Source organism: Ricinus communis, chromosome 7 (genome assembly GCF_019578655.1).
Source record: "Ricinus communis isolate WT05 ecotype wild-type chromosome 7, ASM1957865v1, whole genome shotgun sequence".
NCBI lineage: Eukaryota > Viridiplantae > Streptophyta > Magnoliopsida > Malpighiales > Euphorbiaceae > Ricinus > Ricinus communis.
In genome coordinates, this window is record NC_063262.1 from 22986299 (window position 1) to 23006633 (window position 20335).

General features: G+C 30.7%; 2 protein-coding genes across 2 annotated transcripts; both read right to left on the reverse strand.

The window, feature by feature from the left end:
* Window positions 1-7493: 7493 nt before the first annotated feature.
* Window positions 7494-8301, reverse strand: LOC8264013 (F-box protein SNE). The gene has a single exon (XM_002530179.4). It carries the CDS (start codon window positions 8099-8101, stop codon window positions 7634-7636), a length of 468 nt encoding a protein of 155 aa, XP_002530225.1. The 5' UTR covers window positions 8102-8301; the 3' UTR covers window positions 7494-7633.
* Window positions 8302-14725: 6424 nt separating this feature from the next.
* Window positions 14726-16538, reverse strand: LOC8264012 (putative pectinesterase 63). Its single transcript, XM_002530178.3, has 4 exons — window positions 15938-16538; window positions 15645-15848; window positions 15282-15523; window positions 14726-15079 (listed from the first exon to the last, which is right to left on the reverse strand). The coding sequence occupies exons 1-4, from the start codon at window positions 16436-16438 to the stop codon at window positions 14920-14922; spliced, it is 1107 nt and encodes a 368-aa protein (XP_002530224.1). The 5' UTR covers window positions 16439-16538; the 3' UTR covers window positions 14726-14919.
* Window positions 16539-20335: the final 3797 nt, after the last annotated feature.

Sequence of the window (20335 nt, forward strand, 5' to 3'; positions counted from 1 at the left end):
GCTATCGGTCTCTTGCCTGCATTTATATTTGGGCTGCATTCTTAAGTAATTCGACTCATAAACATCATCTTGTTGTACGACATGGTTCAGGCACGACAGAGCTCTCACCCTCTTTCTCTACAAAAATTTCAGCATTTAAAGACCACCAAAAGTAGTATCTATGTGGTCTCTAAGTAGTCTCTATTCACTTTTACAGATCACTTAGCGATCACTTTTGACAATTTCTAAAACATTTATCGCTAATTTAAAGATCACAATAAGTAATCACTATTATATCTCCTAATGGTCGCTAAATCGAACGGCTAAAAAACATAAAAGACACTTAGCGACCACACATAGACAACATGTACATGGTCTCTAAATAGAGTCTAAAATAAATGGTCTCTAAGCGATCGCTATTTCTTTAAATTGGTGCCATTTAGAGACCATATTTTGTGGTCTCTATATTCATTTATAATATCACTAATTATATTAATTTTATATTATTATGACTATTTTAATATTATATTAAATTATAGTAAATAATTTACAAGAATAATTATAAATTTTTGCAATAATAAAAATAATAAAAAAAGAACCTCAGTTTCTAATTGAAATAAAACAAAGCACCAAATCACGATTGCATAAATAAAAAGAAAACGAAACATGTTCAAATCTAACATAAGAGCAAAGCGCAATAATAAAATTCAGTACTGTAAGATACATAATATGAAAGAACTCAATGTTCTCTGCTATATCTGTTGTGTGGAGAAGATGATGCATTCACATCTTGAAGCGTAAACCAATAAAGGAAGATTGCTTCCACTTTTGTAGTATCATTGAGCTTTTCTACACTTATGAAAGAAGTTGGAATTTGAAATTCGAAATGGTTATGACCAATTACATTCAGTTGCTTTCTTGCAGTAGATCTTGTTTACATAACCTTAAATATCTAGTTATGACCTCTGCCACCACCTTCAATTAGTAGCCTTCCCTTGCCACTACTATACATTCTACTTCCACACTTGAACATTACTCTCCACTCCATTTTGATACCAAGCTGGAGTGAAATTTGGCTTACGTAAGAAATGGTTATTAGCTTCAACGTAATTCTGCATAGTGATAATGAGACCAATATTCCTTGACGAGCTGCCCAATCATTAACTTCATTGGCTTGCCATACTCTACTATTTTTCCTGAAATACAACAAAAGAATAACATCACATTTTGAATTTCTTCTCTCCATGAGCTTGACCAAGAAATTAATCGAAATCAATCCCATAAAATTTATTGAGCAGATAAGAGGAAAGCATTACAATGACTTGAGCTAACGGAGGTGGCTGCAAGGCCTCCTTTTTCCTTAATATGATCTCACAATCTAATAGCTTCAGGTGGAGCTCCGTGATATCTCTTGAACTAACAAGCCTGCTCATAAAATTTATACAAGTTCAAACACAAACAGATGCAAGTACTAGTGATACGCTCTGGTACTAAAAATAGGCTGTAGGATTCTTCATGATTTCTCCATCTTTTTTAGACAACTTCTTTTCCATTGCTAGTGGTGTTGAGCATTCTTTGACATGTCACATTCCAGCTTTCTTGAGTAATTCTTGAATATATCTTGATTGTGTAAGATACATCCCAATTTCATCTCTAAAGACTTTAATTCCAAGAAAATAATGTAAAGACCCATGTCTTTCAGTGAAAAGATTTTATTTAACTTATGAATGAAAGTTTGCACAAGTTTATTATCATTGCATGTTATCAAGATGTCGTCAACATAAATGAGAATAAACAAAAATTTAGTGTTAGACTTAAAAAAGAAGAGAAAAGTGTCACATTTGAAATTGCAGAATCCCCAACTGATTAAAGTATCTTTCAACCTATCAAACCAAGCACGGGGAGCTTGTTTAAGGCCGTAGATAGCCTTGTCAAGTTTACAAATAAAATTTGGTTTCTTTGGATCAACAAAGCCCTCGAGTTGCACCATATAAACATCTTCAGCAAGAAGACCATTCAAAAATGCATTATTTATGTTTAGTTGTCGCACTTCCAGGTGTTTGGCGGAATCCCTTGGCCACTAACCTTGCTTTATAACGCTTTATACTCCCATTTGGATTGTATTTGAGCTTGAAAACCCATTTGCTTCCAACTAAGGACCGAGCTTCAGATGCTGGAACTAGATGCCATGTTTGGTTCAAGGTTAATGCTTGATACTTAGTTTGCATCGCTTTCTTCCAATTGTTATTACTAAGAGTTGTTGAAACAGTTATAGGTTCCATAAAATTCAAATTATCAATAGTATCAACGATACCTGTATAAGGAAATTTTGGCTTGTAAATTCCGCTCTTTGCTCTCGTCACCATGGGATGGCCAATTGATTGAGTTTCTACTTGAATTGAGGACTGTTTTGGCTCATCATTTATGGAACTTTCAGCAGTAAATTCTTGAGATAAATCTCTTGGTGAGATAGAAGTGGAGCCTTCAGAACTTGATGATGCCAGTGAGAAAATTTGATGTTGCTTTGTACAAGTAGAATCTGTAGTCAGATTAGTTAAATTTGAAAGAATGTTCCATGACAATGGTGCAGAAATAATGACAGGACTTGATGATATTTTGGTATTTAGAAACCCAAAATGGTAGGGGAATTCTTTTTCATTAAAAATTACATGTCTAAAGATATATATTCTGCCTGTAGAACTGAGACATTTATATCCTTTAAGAGATTCACTATAGCCAGGAAAAAAACACTTTGTTGAATGAAATTGAAACTTATGAGTTTGATATGGTCTAAGACATGGAAAACATCTACAACTAAAAATCTTTAGGAAAGGATAAATCTGGAATTTTGTCAAATAATTTTTGCATTGGTGAAATATTTTGAAGAACATGACTTGGTAGTCTATTTATTAAAAAGACAACACTTTCAAAAGCTTCCCACCAAAATTTTAATGGCATTTTAGCTTGAGCTAAGAGAGTTAATCCCATTTCAACAATATGTCTATGCTTCCTTTCAGCTCTACCATTTTGAACGGAGGTATGTGGACAAGTGTGTTTAAAAATGATTCTAGATTGTTGAGCTATTTGAAAAAATGGTAGATACTCAGTTCCACAATATGAGTAAAGCTGTTTTATTTTTCTGCCAAATTAATTTTCAACAAGATTTTTAAAATGACTAAAGGCTTGAACAACATTACTTTTGAATTTTAAAGGATAAATCCAAGTGAAACGACTAAAATCGTCAATAAAGTGTACGTAAAATCGATAAACAGAAGATGAAAGTAATGGTGCAGGTCCCCAAAGATCGGTATGAATTAAATCCAAAATAGATTTTGCATGCGATTGAGAATTTTTAAAAGGCAAAGCATGTGATTTTCCAAGTTGACAAGCATCACAAAAATTCATTTCATTAATTTTTGAATTGATATTACATAATTTTAAAACTTGAAATAATACTTTTGCAGATAGTCTTTGGAGGAATTAAAAGAACTAACAGACTCTGAATTTGATAAATTTATTGAAAGTGAAATGACTCTAGACTTTGATTTTGTGATGTTAGGCTTAATTGGATTAGAAACAGCTTCAAACTTGTATAAACCATCTTCAAGCTTCCCTTGTAGAATCACTAGTCCCGTTAGCTTGTCCTTCACAAAACAACCAAAAGAGTTAAACTCAACATTTACCTTATTGTCAGTCACCAATTGAGAGATACTTAGCAAATTCTTTATGATACTAGAAACATATAACATATTTTTAAGCAATAAATTCTTCCGTTGAGTAGGAAATCTTGAATTACCTACATAGCTAATATCAAGTTTACTTCTATTGCCTATGACAAGAAAGTTCTTGCCAGTATAACTTTGTTTCTGCTGTAAATAATCCAAATTATTGGTGACATGATGGCTGGCTCCTGAATCTGCATACCATGACGGATCATCAATGGTTTCAGGTGAAGCCATAAATGCATTTGGTGCCTGATTTCTGTTTTGGTTTATCTGATTTGATGTGTTGCCTGTGAAATTTTGATCAAATCTATTCCAATAAACTGCAATGGTGTGGCCTACTTTGTTGCAAAGTTGGCATAGAGGTCTGTTGCCATTATTTCGTCCTCCCCTTCCTCGAAATCTTCCTTTAGTGCCTCTGCTGTAGTTATTTATGGGTCGATTTTGTCCTCCTCCATAATTTGAATTGGTGAACTTGGGTTCATATTTGTTTATTGCAATATGAGCTGCAGCTTGGCTTAGATTGATACCTCCTGTTTGATAGCTTTTGAGTTGTCCTAACCTGCTCTCAAATGTCAACAAAGTAGTCTGCAATTCAATCCATGATATTGACTATTTGTCACTGAGTTGAACCACTATTGGAGTGTATTCTGCATCAAGACCACTTAAAATTTGAGTAATTAGATCAGGTAAAGATATTGGACTACCTGCTAATATCAGATTGTCAGAAAATGACTTCATTATGGTCAAGTATTCCTCCATCTTCATTCCTCCTTTCCTTGTTTTCTGTAATTCACCTATATAGCAGATGACTCTGGATTTTGTGTGTGCGCCTGAAAGCTCTTTTGCTGCATCCCATAACTCCTTGGAAGTTGATTTCTTCATTATTTGTGAAGCTATATCTGGATTCATGGTGCTATATAGCCATCCTAATAGCAACTGATCATGTGAGACCCATTCTTCATATTCTGAACTGGGTATTTTTACTGTACTACCCGGTGTGGTTCTTGGTATAAATTCAAGAAGACATGGTTTGTTACCAAGAATATAGCCATCCAATTTGTGGCCTTTGATGACTGGCATAATCATTGTCTCCCACAGGAGATAATTTGTTCGATCAAGTTTGATCGCATTGTATTGAGTGAGTGAAATTTTATTTTGCAGGTTGGATAATGGGAATGGTTCACCAGAACTTGGAGTATTTGGAGGAGTGGCCATGTTTGGCTTGTTTTTGGCGTTGGCCAAGATTTGGCTCTGATACCAAGATATAAATTAAGAATATTTAGAATAATGGCTCAGTCGTTCTTTACTGATATCTCATTCATATTTATAGCAGATTTACAACAACCAGAGATAATATTAAGAGATTACAAACTGATTTAATGCTACAAAGTAGGACTATCTAAACTGAATATAAATTGACTACTTCCACTGAAACTCTACCATATAGTTGCATAAATGTAGGCTGGAATATCTGAACTGAAGTTGAAGTGGTCACACAGTAAATATCAAGCTGTTTTAACTGAGTTTATAACTTTTTAATAAAAAAAAAAAAAGCAAATCGAAGCTAAGTTACAGTAACTCACTGTCGATGGGGCCTTGTAGTACGATTTCATCGGAGACAAATTGCCGTGGTGGTCGATGGCAGAGGTTATTAAGGATGTTTAGAATTAGGGCTTGTTAAAAAATTAGGGATTGAGTTTCTGCAAAAGTAGGAGAAGAAGGAGAATATCAAAAAAAGAAAGTCACAATGAGTTTTTGTAAAAGTGTAGCTGTTTCACTCCTATTTTTTTTATCCAATTTGCAATTTTGGACCCAAGTCCAATCACATTCCTATTTCACATATTCAATAATAATATATATCATTATATTATATGTCATAATTATATTATTAGTTATAATGACAATTAATTAATATTTGTATATTATTATTTATATTATATGAATATCTTATTAATGTTATATAATAATTTATTTTATTAGTATATTAAAATTATAATACTCATAAAAATATATTTTTATTGATAATACGATTTTATTAAGTTGGAGACTACATTTTCTCTAAATCCATAAACAGTAGTGATCACAACTATGTGGTCTTTAAATTAGAGACCACTTTTGTGGTCTCTAAGTAGACATTGCAATCTCACTACAAATTGGCGGGGATTTAGAAACCACATATATGTGGTCGCTACTCTAAAAACTACATAGCTATGGTGTCTAAGTGGTCGCTAAATTTTCAGCCAAATTTAGACGTGCTAATAACGACCACTTAGAGACCATATTCTGTAGTCTCTAAAATTGTGGTCGCTATATGGTCTCTATGTGGTCTCTACTTTTGTATGATTGAAAAGTCCATTTGGCAATTGAAATTTTGAATAGCAAGAACTGGTTAATAATTAACTAGCCGAATTCAATCACTACTAATTGGTCTCTTTATTTATGCATTAATGACGATCATAAAAATATTTTGGTCTTCTAGTGGTCACTATGTAGTCTCAAAGTGGTTTCTAATAGCGATCACTTTTTGTATGATTTTTAAATGTGGTCTCTATTTCATGATTTTTTTGTAGTGTTTGGTGCTCCCTTCTAAGAGACTTGGACCCGATCTATCACTGAGAACACTTCTCTAGACTATAGTTTGAAAGCTGAGGGTGCTCAATTCTCAAGCTGGAATATTTCTAGTTTGCTTGCCGTTACTAGGAAATCTTGGTAGGTTTATTTTCCTCTATTTATTAATATGCTTAAACTCAATAGGTAATCTCGTCTGATATGGGATCATAGTTGAAGCCTGCCCTTCGGAAAAAATCAAAATCTCGAGGATTCTCTCATAGTAGACAAACACGCACGATAATGTTAAAAAGTCTTACAACCACCGATTGATATGGCGATAATTGCTGGGGACTCAATTTTTAGGCCAACCGTGTGCATAAAGCAACAGGAGGCTAGAATCTACCCATATATGCGCCTTTTGATATAGTAAAAGAGTTAGGGGCGAATATATAAATTTTACTATATAAAGAAATACTTTATTAAGGCGGGATTTATGAAATTTATAATTTATTACAATAAAGAATTTTTTTTATTTTTCTATTTATAATTGGTCCAAAATGAAATCACAATTTTTATCACTATATATGTATAGCATATCAGTATACAGAGATTTTACATATATTCTAATTTTTTTGTCTAAATATAAATAGAAAAAAGACCCAAATTGAAAGTAAAATACGCATCTATTAAGAGACTAAATCTGTCGGTAACTTCCGACTCTGAAAATCTCAACTATTTGTAGATGTCATGAGAGATTATAACTTGCCCTTGCCTATTTAGATTTGTTGGAATTCTACAACCAGAAAATGGACAAAAGCAATATCCACAAGTGAATAATCAATGTGAAAGTTTGTGGGTGCAGATTTATGCTACATACGTACTGCTCTACTCTTCTTGTTGCTGTACTTTTTGTGTCTACAGACGTACTTTGTACACTAACATGCTGTTTAGTTTTCAGGTTTTCTTCTTGAGATATTAAGGTGTAATGTAAAGATTGTACTTTTAAGGTTCTGGGAATTTCTTTTTACATGGACTGCCCATGTAACTGAGTATAATGGCTCCAGCAGTAGCAAATTCATACCATATTTTTACCCATTAAAAATGAATGAAAAGATATATATATATATATATATATATATTATTCATTGTAAAAGATGAATTAGTGTAATATATATATATATATATATATATATATATATATATATATATATATATTATTCATTGTAAAAGATGAATTAGTGTAATAAAAAATTACTAATACAAATGGTATCCTAGGATTGGCCTAATTCTCTCTATTCTATGACTTATTGTTTTACCATTAGAAATCAATCAAAAAACCTATTCAACAAAATCAAGGAAAAAGAAAAAAAGTGAACAAATCAAACGTTAACAGGCTTGCAAAGGAACATGAGAGATGATGCAGACGCATAACCGCCAATCCTCTCAAGTCTCTCGTAATAATCAACACAAAACAGAGAAAGCAAGAGTTCAACCTCATCCCGAGTCCACATTCTCCTAGCACGGTCTGACTCACCACCACTACTGAGTCTGAACCGGCGACCAAGTTGACTCAGCACAGGACGTACGCAGACCATGTAGAGCCTCTTGTAGCCTCCGAGAGCGACAATGACGGGACGCACACCGGAGGGAGGAGGAGAGATGACGTGACGGAAGCAGAGGTTTTCCCAGAGAGAGTCATTGCGAGCAATGGTGCACCAGAGATTGCAAACGCAGGCCGCGACGCCCAGTGAACGACCGTCTAGTCGCTTGAGGATTTCAACGAGAATGTCAACGTGGTCGTTGATGGAGAATTTGTGTCTCTTCTGTGTGGGTTGTGGGTGGTGCATGGTTTTGGGTTACTTGTGTCTGCCGCTGCTGCTGGTGTTGTCACAATATGTCTTTTGGGGTTTTAAGTTTTCAGGAGGGAGACAGGAAGAGTGTTTGAGAGAGAGGGTTTTGGCTTTGGGTATTTTATATAGTTCTCGTTTACATACATTAGTGTATATTATCTGTAACACAACTACGCCATGGTTAGCCTTTAAACATGGCAATTTTTTAAAATTGGTTTTTCTTTCCAATTTAGCATTAATGTAAAGAGTAACTCTTGGGAAATGCAAAATATTATTTTAAGAATTTATTTTTTCTTTGACAAAAATTCGGTTTCAATTTATTAATTTAGATTCAATCTTTGTGATTGAGAAAAAAATAAATCAAAATATGAATGGAGCTGGTATAAATATTATCTCTAAGTTTATTTTACTTAAAACAGGGCCATAAATTGAATTTTGGATATCTTATATATGTGAACATATATTTTGACATTAAGCTCCTAATTTGATTGAACATGTGCTTCCAAGTCAGTGTTCAATGTTTTAAAATGAAAATTGTGAAACAAAATAATGGATGGATACAAATTATTTGTATAAGTTTGTTGTAAATTAAAGACTCTTTGAAAATGCTAAAAAAGCCTTGATTGATTATGTTGATGTCTATGGAGGGAGATGTTCCCCATGATATTCATCTTCTTGTACTATCTGATTTTAATTAGCTTCTAATACAAGTATTTATATATATTTCAAAAAAAAAAAAAAGAATAAGAGAAAATGCTGTCCCATGTATTCGGAAAATAATGTGACCCAATACATAGTTTTTCTCCTTGATTTAACTAATTTAAATTCTGCACTGTTCAATTATTATTTAAATTTAGAATATTTCTTAATTTAACTTCTTTTATTTCTGTATATATTTGCTTATTATTTCTTTACTTTATCAAATTAACGTAATTTTAAGTGAATAATAAAACATTTATACAGAGCAGGAACGGTCAAAAAATAGAAATTGAGAGATAGTTATAAGTTAAAATATTGACAGGGGGGCTATAACAGATTAAGAAGGTAAAATATGGGGGTAAAATACAACAGTAATTGATTGTCAAACTGATCACTCTGGACATAATAGTAGATAATTACATGAGAAATCTTAAATTAAAAAAAACAAACATTAATTTAATAATTTATGGGATTTGACTAGGAAGAGAGAGAGAGAGAGAAAGAGTAAGAAAAAAGAAAAGAATATGGAGCACTTTAATGAATAAGTTAATTTGAAAGAGAGAGAATTTAAGAGGGGGTATCAAGGAGAAGGAAGAAAGGGCCAAAGAGAATAGGTCCAAGGCGAAAGAACTGGAATCGATACTGTGCTCCTTTCTTTTAATTGCTTTTGGACATTGTTTTGGAGTTTTAAGAGGATTTGTTGTTTGTTATTGTTGTTGTTTTTGCTGTTGTTTGCATATTTCGAGACTCTGGTTCTGTGCCGTTGAGAAAATATTGTCACTAACTTTGGAACACTCTTTAATTTGTTATTCCTTTCCTATTTGCTAAATAATACTCCTATACGGCAACAGTCCCTGGCTAGCAACTCTATCTAATCCCTTTTTTTGCAAGGGGGAAGGGTACCCTTATCAAGGTACAGTGGACCGTTTCAATATAGGGCCTAGTCACCTTAGGATTTGTCATTTTTTTCACCCTTTTTCTAGGGTTTCTATGCGGCTAAGGCTAACTTTTTCTTTTCTAATTTTGTTACTTGTGCTTTAACCCACTTTTAACACAAAAAATCTTCCCATTAAAATAAATTTACTTGTCATATAGTCTCAAATGGAAAGAAGAAATTAATATATAATAAGTTTTTTTATATGTTACTGTAACATATTATGAAAAAATTTGATGCTAAAAGAATAGCCATAGAATTGCAGTATTAGAAGAGAAATCTATTAGTTTTCTTATCATGCCATGTAAATCTAGAAAGTGAAGTATCCTATGTTTCTTCATGAACAAATAGAACAAAGATAATGCAACTATGTTTCTTCTAAAACAATTAAAGCATTTATATATCTTTTTAAGGACCAAACCAACCAAAAGCAAAGTAAGAGGTTAAAGAAGACGGTGAGGGACAGAGTGATCGATGAGTACCTATTCAGTTGTCTTATGGTGTTGGATTTTGGCACAGAAAGGAAGCCCCCAACTCCTCTGAGACAGAAAGCACATAAATAAAATATCATTAAGATAAAGGGTTGAAATTGACATTAGATTTGCATAAAGAAAGAGAGGAATATGAGGAAGTACCCCACATATAATTTAGAAGGATTCATGGGGTAAGTTGTTTGGTCATGTGGTGGACTTATTTGAGAGAAAGAACTGTCCCCTTTTCTTGCTTGGGGATGACCGAATTTGATAATTGCAAAATTACATAGAGAGAAAACCCAAGACAAAAAAAATAAATAAACTATATATTTTATATATAATATAATATTTTCACATTGTTCACTCATTTACTCAACGACTATCATTTGTACTTTGTGGTTTGTAAAATATGTGCCACTTGCTAATAGGTCAACTTATGTACAAAAATTTTCACCATGTCTGTAAAAATAAGAACTTCTGTTGTTCTCTTTTAACATCCATGTGCAGTGTACAACATATCACTGTACATGCACACACAATCATGCATGGACCATCTCATTTGACTATTCACTACAATATCTCTGCTTCAATCTTTGGAACTTGGAGTCCGACCCAGGAATGATTTGTTTATATGTTTGCATGAATTGGGTATTTGAGGGTTATTTTGTGAACCCAATGCAACCTTATTTTTTTTCAACCATGCTAAAAATCCGAATAGCAAACCTTCTGTTTGGACTCATATGCATGTCTTGGTGTAATTTACTGGCATTCTCATTATTGTTTTTGTTTTTCTTTTGTCTTCTTGAATTGCAGTAATATCACAGGTTACAATTTGCTAACTTTTACTGATTCTTCTATTGTTTGTCTTAAGAATTTAAATCGCACTCCATGACTAATGAGATGGAATGCAAATTTAGTTATGCTAAGTCGAGTGTTTTTCTTTTTTAATGGTATTTTTGATAAGAAGAGATTGCATTATTAGCTTCAATAAAAAAATGAGTAGTTCTTAACCATCTTTATTACATGGAATATATAGTAAGATATAGGTAAAAAAGGACAGCTTTTTAATCCAAGCACAATAAGCCTTGAAACAATGTGAGGAAAGCAAGGAAACAAGAAGATAAAGGGTAAGCAGAATAAGTCCAAGAAATGCAAACAATTTAATTGTAGATATGCTGGCAACTGCTTTCTTAATTAGCTTCAAGTGGGTGATCATGGAATCTCTTCTTTCTCATTTGTTTCTAAAGTTCTATAATGCTTCTATCCATTCCTTTTAGCCTGCTTCTTTCGATGCTATGGGGATTTGTTGGGCATTTCTTGGTTTTTAGGATGCTTTTCCAAAGGAAACTTCTAAATCAACTTGCAAATTCAGCTTAATAGAACCGTACCCTCATGCAACTTTTAGCATATGAAATCTTGATGAATTAAGTTAATTATCAACTTAATTAAGTTAATCTAGTTAATTATGATCTCTCAAAATTTTATTATTTTATAAATCCATTTAAAATCTATAGGTTTCTCTCCTTTTGGCAAAGAAGTTAATCCCACATATGATTGAAGCATCTAAATTCCTTTTATATTGTAAGAACCCACCTTACAATCATGTTGTGCTTGAGTAAAGAATTTAGCTTTTGTTTCTGAAGAACAATCATTTGGGGAACAAAAAATGGATAACTGAATAATATTGCATTGACTAGAGATAGAGAAACTAAGTGAGCATTAGGTTTGAATTTTAATGGTTCAAAATCATTTACAGAGTCATTGAGCCATGCAAGTTTTTTGTGTTTGTTTGGTTCTATGTCCAGTAATAGGTTATATAATTGGTAAAGGGACTGGTTAGACATTACAAAAGGTAAAAGTTTGGTGTTCTCTTGTGTAATTTACCCAATTGGATGTTTAATCTTTATGCAGGTTAATCTCGAACCTTTCGTTATTCATTATCATTGAGTAATTATAATTGCCATCGTATACTAAAGGCATCCATCTTGGCATCAACGTTTTATCTATGTATGTTATGCTTCTTTCATCGTCTATTTTCACATATTGAAGGAATATTTTCATTATATTTAATTACTTTATCATAAAATTTTAAATTACTTTTTGTTTTTTATTTTAATTTGGCTTACAATTTAGTCATCCTGCCAATAATACAATTAAAATTAAATAATTGAGATAAAATAAATTAGAATTTTACGACTAAAATAACACTATGAGGCATTTTAATGATAAAAATATTAAAAAAAAGATCCAAAAAAACTATAAATTTACTTCTGGCCTTTCTAGATGTAAAATTACTAATTAATTTTTTATATTCAGATTTAGCCAATAAGTCATTTTTGATAGATAAGATTGTTAATCTATTTTGAGACATACTTATTCGTTAATTGTCTTTAATCTTGAAAAAGCTTCTTTTGCATATACAACTGTAGTTATTCAATGGAAGCTGCAACTTCTTTTAACAAATTCTAAATTCAAAAATAAATCAAAACCATCAATATTAAAATATATGTTAAAAAATATATTTTTAAGATCGAGACATTTAATTTTAAACTATATTATTAAGATATTTTAATTTTGTATTATTAAATAAAAAACTAAATATATCACTGTATTTTAAAAAGAGTTTTTATGAATTATTCTACTGTTTTCTAGAGAAACAAATACACGTTAGGAGATTTCTTTTTTTTTTTTTACAAAAAATTTAACTTAATTACAATAAATTAGACGGTAAATAGACTTTAACTTTTAGAAAAAAGAATTATAGATGATGCTATTATTTATGATAGAATTCAATAAAGATAAAAGACTTAAAATTATGTTAACATCTTCGCTATTTTATAGGTTTTTTACTAAGTTATATTTTAAGATTTTAAATATTTTTTCAATTTTAGTTTTTTATAAATATATATAAGATATCGCTTTAGGCGGTTGCTTTAGTGGCCTACCCCACCAAGTGATTCCACCTATATAGTTAAAGAATAAATTTAGTGTTGAGGGAGAACTCAAAAGTTTAAGGTGTTGGTGTAGCTATAAGAATAATTTTATATATTCAATACATTATCTATATATGAATGCCAATGTTACCTTGTGCTAAAACTTCTTATTTAAAAAGATCCAACTTTGGATAAATTATAGGTTTCTAGTTATTAAGATTTTGATATTATAAAAGAAAGAAACATTCAACCAAAAGTTTAAATTAGGGAAAATGTGCATTTTCATCCTTAACTTTCGGTGCAATGAGAGAATTAGCCGTTAAACTATTTTCTTGGCATAAATATACATACAAAATTGAAGAAAAATCGCACTTTTAGCCCTACAATATAATAGAAATATTAACTGTGTTACTTAAAACTGATGTGAAAGTTCTTTTGACTTCTTTTAAAAGTAGGACCCATTATAAGTGCCACGTCAGTCCACATTTCTCTTTCTCTATTTTTTTCTCTTTTTGTTCCTTACTCACCACCAGTCCACCGCCAACAACCACCATGTCATCGCCGAATACAGACCACCAAGTTTTTTAAAAAAATAAATAGCGAACCAGTAACCACATTCATCGGTAAGACTGAATTTATTTATTTTTTTATGAATAATAGAGAAAATAGAAGAATGTGCATATTGTCATCTCCTTAGTGCCATAATTCACATTGAAGAATGTATGCATATTATATCATCTCCGCAGTGCTGTAATATGTTTATGAAACGGGTGAATATTGATTTTTAGTAGCAGTCCCGGTGCCAGTGGATCAACACTTTTATCTCAGTGCCAGTGGTTCGCAACCTACTCACAGTGTACCAGTATCAAGCTAGCTAAGATAGCAATGGTCCGAGAATAACCATGTTTAAAACACTAATAAGCTAAAAGCAACAGTAGTAGTGCTTTTAGTGGGTATTTTTGGAAGCTTCATTTATGTTTTCTTATTTCTTAATGGAATTTTTCAGATACAATAGCAAATGGGCTTTGAAGAGAATAACTTGGCATAACTGCAAATAGACAATCAAACAATGAACTCTCAAAAGAGCATATGAACGAGAAAACCAAAACCTGCAGCTATCTAATCAAGTTATTTGAGAAATCCATCTTAATTCATAAAGCTCAATTTTGATATTGAGCCTTCTAAGTAGAGAAAGACTTGAAGTATTGCGGTCATATTAATGATCTAAACAAAGAAAAACATGAAATATTGTAGTTATAGAAGTGAATCATGAAAAGGATATTGTAGATTGCTTTATGAACAAGTTCCTTTGTCCAACTAATCCATTAATTTTTGAAGGATTTACACTTAGAAACCAGTTTTTTTTTTTTTTCTTATGCTATTGAAACAAGCAGTATCAAAGTCTTATAATTGAAGGAGATATGCATATATAACTACTGATGTTAAAATTTCCAAAAAAATGGACTGCCCATGATTGGCAAAACATACGGTAATCTTAGTTTTTGTCTTAATTTATCAGATCCGTGATACCATATGAAACAGCATTGAAAGCTATAATTTGGTTGAATGAACAAATCCATAATTCTTGAAAACAACTAATAAGTTGTTTAACTCTTTAAAACACTGAAAGTATTACAAATTTTATAGAGAGAACAGAAAAAAAACATACAAAAAGGTGATTGATACACTGAGCTTTTAAGCGATATCCATCAATGAAATATTAATTATTAGAGACATCAACATCTACATGTAGAGAATGCCTTGAGAACTAACTTTCTATAGTTTTGGTGGAGGAAGCAGCCAAGTAGAACCTTCAATATAGCCAAGAGAAATGTATTTTTTCGCTTCTGTATCTGTTAGTTGCTTGCTGTACTTAACACGCTCGTTAGGTTTATACCCTGGTCCAGTGCTCTTATATTCTGCAAATGATACAGTCCTGAAATCCAATAAACTTAAACTTTAGTAACTAGCAACTAACATAATAAAATTTGTCAACTAATAGAAAATAATTTAATTAATTGAAAAAACTAAATTCTAAAACTTTGTTCAAATTGTTGGGTTTTTTTAAAAGAAAAATAAAATTTAAGCTTCTAAAATTAAATTTTGAAGTAAAAGAAGATTTGAGTTACATGTAGTACCTTTCTCTTTCAGGATGGAAATTATTAAACCATCCACCAGGATGGATAACTTTTCCCATTCTAGTATAAGCAAAAACAACTCTTGGCATTGGCATCCATGCTCGTCCTAAAAATGCTCCTGTTCCATCTCCAGTTATGCTACAATGAACGAATACAAATCCAGTATCTTCTTTGGGATCTGATCCTGCTTGTGCTGTTATCACCGTCAATAACTTATCATCTACCACATGTATTATTGAGTTCTGCATATCGATTTGAAAACAACTAATTGTTAAATTTCAGTAATAGAAATATATAGCCTCATAATTCTTTTTTTTTTTTTTTGTAAAAGGCAAGTATTTGAAGTGATGCTTGCGTGATTACCAGATAGATTGATTTTCCAAGTCCAAAAATGAAATCAATCGTGCCTTCAATATAACAATCCTTGAAGAAATGCATGCCGTGATCATCACACAATGTGTCTTGAAATCCAAGAATTCTACAATTATAAATGGCTGCTTTGCTGCCCCAAAGTCTTAAAGCAACAGCTTGTCCTTGTGGTTTTCCATTTGGCCTCGGTGCAGTATTCTAAAACAACATATTAAAGAGAAACAATGAGAACACATATGGTTTAACTATCGAATTAATGTAACATATATATGCATATACACACATACCTTAATAATTATATTTGCAGCTACAAAGTAATCAGACATCACTATCAGGGTAGCACTATCATCAGTTCCATATTCTTTTGCAGTCCCACCAAAAGCCAAGGTTGGCATAGCATTTGGAGATCCATAAAGTGTAACAAAAGGCTTCTGAATATCAACTGTGATTTTTTCAGTATAAACTCCGGGACCAATATCCACTATCACTCTCTGTGTATTTTTCACTGGAATACTTTTAAGAGCATCCGTCACAGTCTTGAAATCTCCACTTCCGTCTGTTCTCACCTTAATTGTTTTAGGATTAGCTTCAGCAGCTTCAAGGGCTGGATTTAGAGTTCCTTTGCGACTTGCATATGGCTTAACATTGGCTTCAAACCAGCTGTTCAAGGCAGATTGAGATTCTGGTATTTGCTCTGTATCATCAGAAGTAGCTGTGCTAATAAGAACTGCAAGCACTAAGATGATAGCGCATTTAATGGCATCGAGAGAAGTCATTCCTCTAACCATTCTTGCGCTATCCAAGTATTTATTTGACCTTATTAAATTTTTTTGCTAATGTGCAAATTATTCTTTTTTTTTTCTTTTTTTCTCTGTATATTTTCTGAAGATGATCACTCAATTTATATGCCAACTCCATTGCCAGAATGTTTAAAATAAGTGGGGCTAGGAGGAAACCTCGCATAATCTTGTTAGTAATTTGTGAATTATAAATACTCAACTAACTATTCTATCGTAAGTTGCTAACAAGAAAAATTTGTGGTCATAGTTTCATGCTATTCTTAGACATTTGTTAACGATATTAGCTGGTGTTGAAATCATCGTAATGTAAATAAAATTTGTAATAAACTGATTTTCAAACTAATAGAAAATAAAGCCATTTTCTTACAATTAAAATTTGTAACAAGAAAAAATGATACAATATTGAGAGAATATGGTGTACTTGTCTTATCAAATATAATTCACTTTTTATTCCCTCCAAAAATCTTAATTGAAATTATATTTTTATTCCATAAAATGACTATTATAATTGTTAATTACCAAAAAAGTTAGGAACACATTTATTTTAGTTATTTTATTTAACTTATTTTTAGTTATTTGTGCACTGTTGACGTGTCCATTGTGTAGAATATAGCCATAACATAAAAAAGAAACAGTTATTTACAACTTATTTATAGCTAAATTTGAAATATAATTAGGCTTCTTTTTATTTTTATGTTTTAGGATGCAATAATGTAGAATAATAAATTTATTTTAATTTTTTAAAATAAATAAATAAATATATATATATATATATAAAGTAGGCCAAGTTTTTCAATCAGCCTCCACTTGGCAATATTTCATAAAGCCACATTATTTAAAATTTCAATAAAAGAATATATGTGGCTTTGATGTAGTTATATAATAATAAAATACTAGTCAAATAAAATGATAATATTAAATTCATTCTAATATTAAATAGTAATCAAATAAATAATAAATAATATATATATAAAGAAGACCATATTCTTCCATGAAGCTCTACTTGTTAACATTTTATAAAATCACATCCTTTAGAGTTTCAATAGAAAAAATATGGCTTTAATGTGGTTATATAATAATTTATTATAATATTAAATACTAATAAAATAAAATGATAATATTAAATGCATTCTAATATTAAATACTAATGAAGATAAAATAATATAATTAAATACTTATTAATATAAAATGATAGCTAAATATAATTAAAAAATTAGTGATTATATAATGCCACTAATTTAGTATATATATAAAGAAGAACAAGTTTTTCCACGTTAACCCATGTGATAAAATTTTATGAAGTTAGTGTCATTATTTTTTAATAAAGAAATGACACATGGTCTATTCATGAAGATATTAATTATAAATTTTTATAAAAAAATAAAATTTACTTTAAAAAACTTTACAACAGTTGATTTTAGACATTTGACATATTTTACAGCTTTTTGTCAATAACAGTCAATAGAAAGCTACCAAAAAAAGTCTATCACTTTGGCAGAGAACTAAAGTTGACAATATGAGGTTGCTTCTACTTCACCTATTATGAACTAGTTGTTTGGACACATGTGAGAAATATGTAAGTGTGTGGAAAATGATAGTTAAAAACTTGTAACCTGATTGAGTGGCCTAAAACTGAAAAGGCAATTACGTGTAGTGGATTTTCAAAACTAAGTTGAATCCGCATGGTTCAATTTTTAAGCATAACATAAGATTGATAGTGAAAGGGGCTTTACTAAAGTTGGAGTGGATTATGGTCACACATTTTGCTCCAATGGCTATACATGATAGTATAAGGTTGTTGCTAACTCTTGCAGAACAATTGAAAAGGAAAGTATACTATTTAGATGCCAAGTCAACATTTTTAATGGTGTCCTCTTGAGTTTTCTAAAGAAAGCTTTAATAGAGATTCTCATAAGCTAATAGTAATTGCAAGTGTTGTGGGATCAATGAAGAGTATGCAGCATATTTTTTCTAATGTCCTATTATTGTTCACATTTGGATGAATCATCTTTGAGATGGCAGCAATTTATTAATGTACAAGCAAGGAATGACTATGAAAGATTGTTAAGAAATGTCGATTTAATATTGCTACTTAGATGCAAGGTTTGAGAAAAGTCAAATTGTTCGATTCTTTGGCAACTTTGGAAGGCTAGCAGTCCCTTCTTATTTGAAGGGAAAGGCCCTGTCAGTAATATTATGGCTTAATAGTTAAATAAATTCAAATTTATGTGATTTTTTACAATTTTGGTCAATCCTTATAATTTTGAAAAAAAATGGCCGGAATTGTAAAATTATTTACAATTTCGGTCAATTCTCAATTCTTGTCAAAAAAAATAGGATAACTGTAATACTAACATATTTTATTTATGCCATGATACATCATCTTATACGTCACCCGATTTTAACCAAAACTGAAGATTAGCTAAAATTGATAAAATTTTTGCAATTTAAACTATTTTTAACAAAATAAAAAAAAATTGATCAAATTACCAAAAGTCATATAAATTTGAATTTTTTAATTATTGAATATAATATTATTCTTTTAAAAGGTCACTGATCTGTTTGGTTCGGTTGATTAATGCAACTGGTAGCTGCTAGCTGATAGCTAATAGTTGATAAATTAAACCATTTAGTAAATTTTTTTATTAGTTATTACTGTTAGTATGTTAAATGACCAATGAAGGTATAATTTATCATTAAATATATTATATTATATTCAATGATACAAATTAATAAAAATAACTTATAATAATTAAAAATAGTAGTTAATTTTCTTTAGCTCAATATTATATATTTTTAAAATATTTATAAAATTATTTTAAAAGAAAAATAAAATTTTAAATTCTATTAATAAAAATTTCTAATTTCAAATACCATAATTATAAATATTATAATTATTTAACTATTAAAAATAATTTCAAGATAATAATTATTTATTATAAAAAATAAAAAATTAATTATATGATATCAACTTAAAATAAGTTACTATTAATAAGTTTTAATAAAGATAATAGTATCTAAATAAATAAAGCTTTAAGATATAACTGATATAATTAACACCTGATTAAGATTAAATTAACTATTAGTTGTTATTTTTAAAGTTTTTCTGCCGACGGAGGTCTTGTCCAGAGGAGTACTAGTCCTGTAATTCATAATCGGTTGCCTGCTCCTCTATTTTTATTGCCAGTATTTGGTAAGCAGAGAAGAAAAGGAAGTAATGCAACTAATAGCAGCGGGTCATGTAAAGAATATTACGGGTTGTTGGTTCACTATTTCCATTTTCAGACTAATCCCTTGATTTTGGAAGGATTTGCACATAAAGAAGCAATAGAAATATCAAAGATAATTGATGGAGATATGCAGAGGTATTCCATAGATGCCAGTTAAAGGTATTAATCCTCCAAACAGTGGTTGCTGGTATTATCAAACACACCTCCCATCAATAATCTCCTTTTCAACGTTGTCTTCAATTTTGTTAAGTGTAATCAGGCTGCCATTATTTGGCAAAATACGCCACTTTAATTTCAGTTTTTGTCTTAGTTTATCCATCAATTGAGAAGGAGAAAGGATTACTATCATTCGTATCCATTAAAATCAAAAGAATTGATTCCCTCATCAAATACTTATAGATTTTAATTTTATAAATAAAAATAAAATAACAAATTTAACGTGATAAAAAGTTTAAGCTTTTAAGCAAGTTTTATTAACGGTCGTCGGTTACACGAATATCCGAAGCAACCACTTAGAACCTTCTAAGCAAGTTTTATTAATGGTGGACATCAATTCTCCCTTAATATTTTTTAATTTTACTAGTAAATATACAACTAATAAAGTTTCATAATCTTTTCTTTAAAAGAAAAATTTCATAAAGTAGTATCTAATATT

Coding starts and splice junctions, on each gene's coding strand:
- LOC8264013 (XM_002530179.4), bottom strand. CDS start 8,101: ATGCACCACCCACAACCCACACAGAAGAGACACAAATTCTCCATCAAC.
- LOC8264012 (XM_002530178.3), bottom strand. CDS start 16,438: ATGGTTAGAGGAATGACTTCTCTCGATGCCATTAAATGCGCTATCATC. Junction 15,524..15,644: donor TTGGAAAATCAATCTATCTG/GTAATCACGCAA, acceptor ATCGATATGCAG/AACTCAATAATACATGTGGT. Junction 15,080..15,281: donor TTCCATCCTGAAAGAGAAAG/GTACTACATGTA, acceptor ATTGGATTTCAG/GACTGTATCATTTGCAGAAT.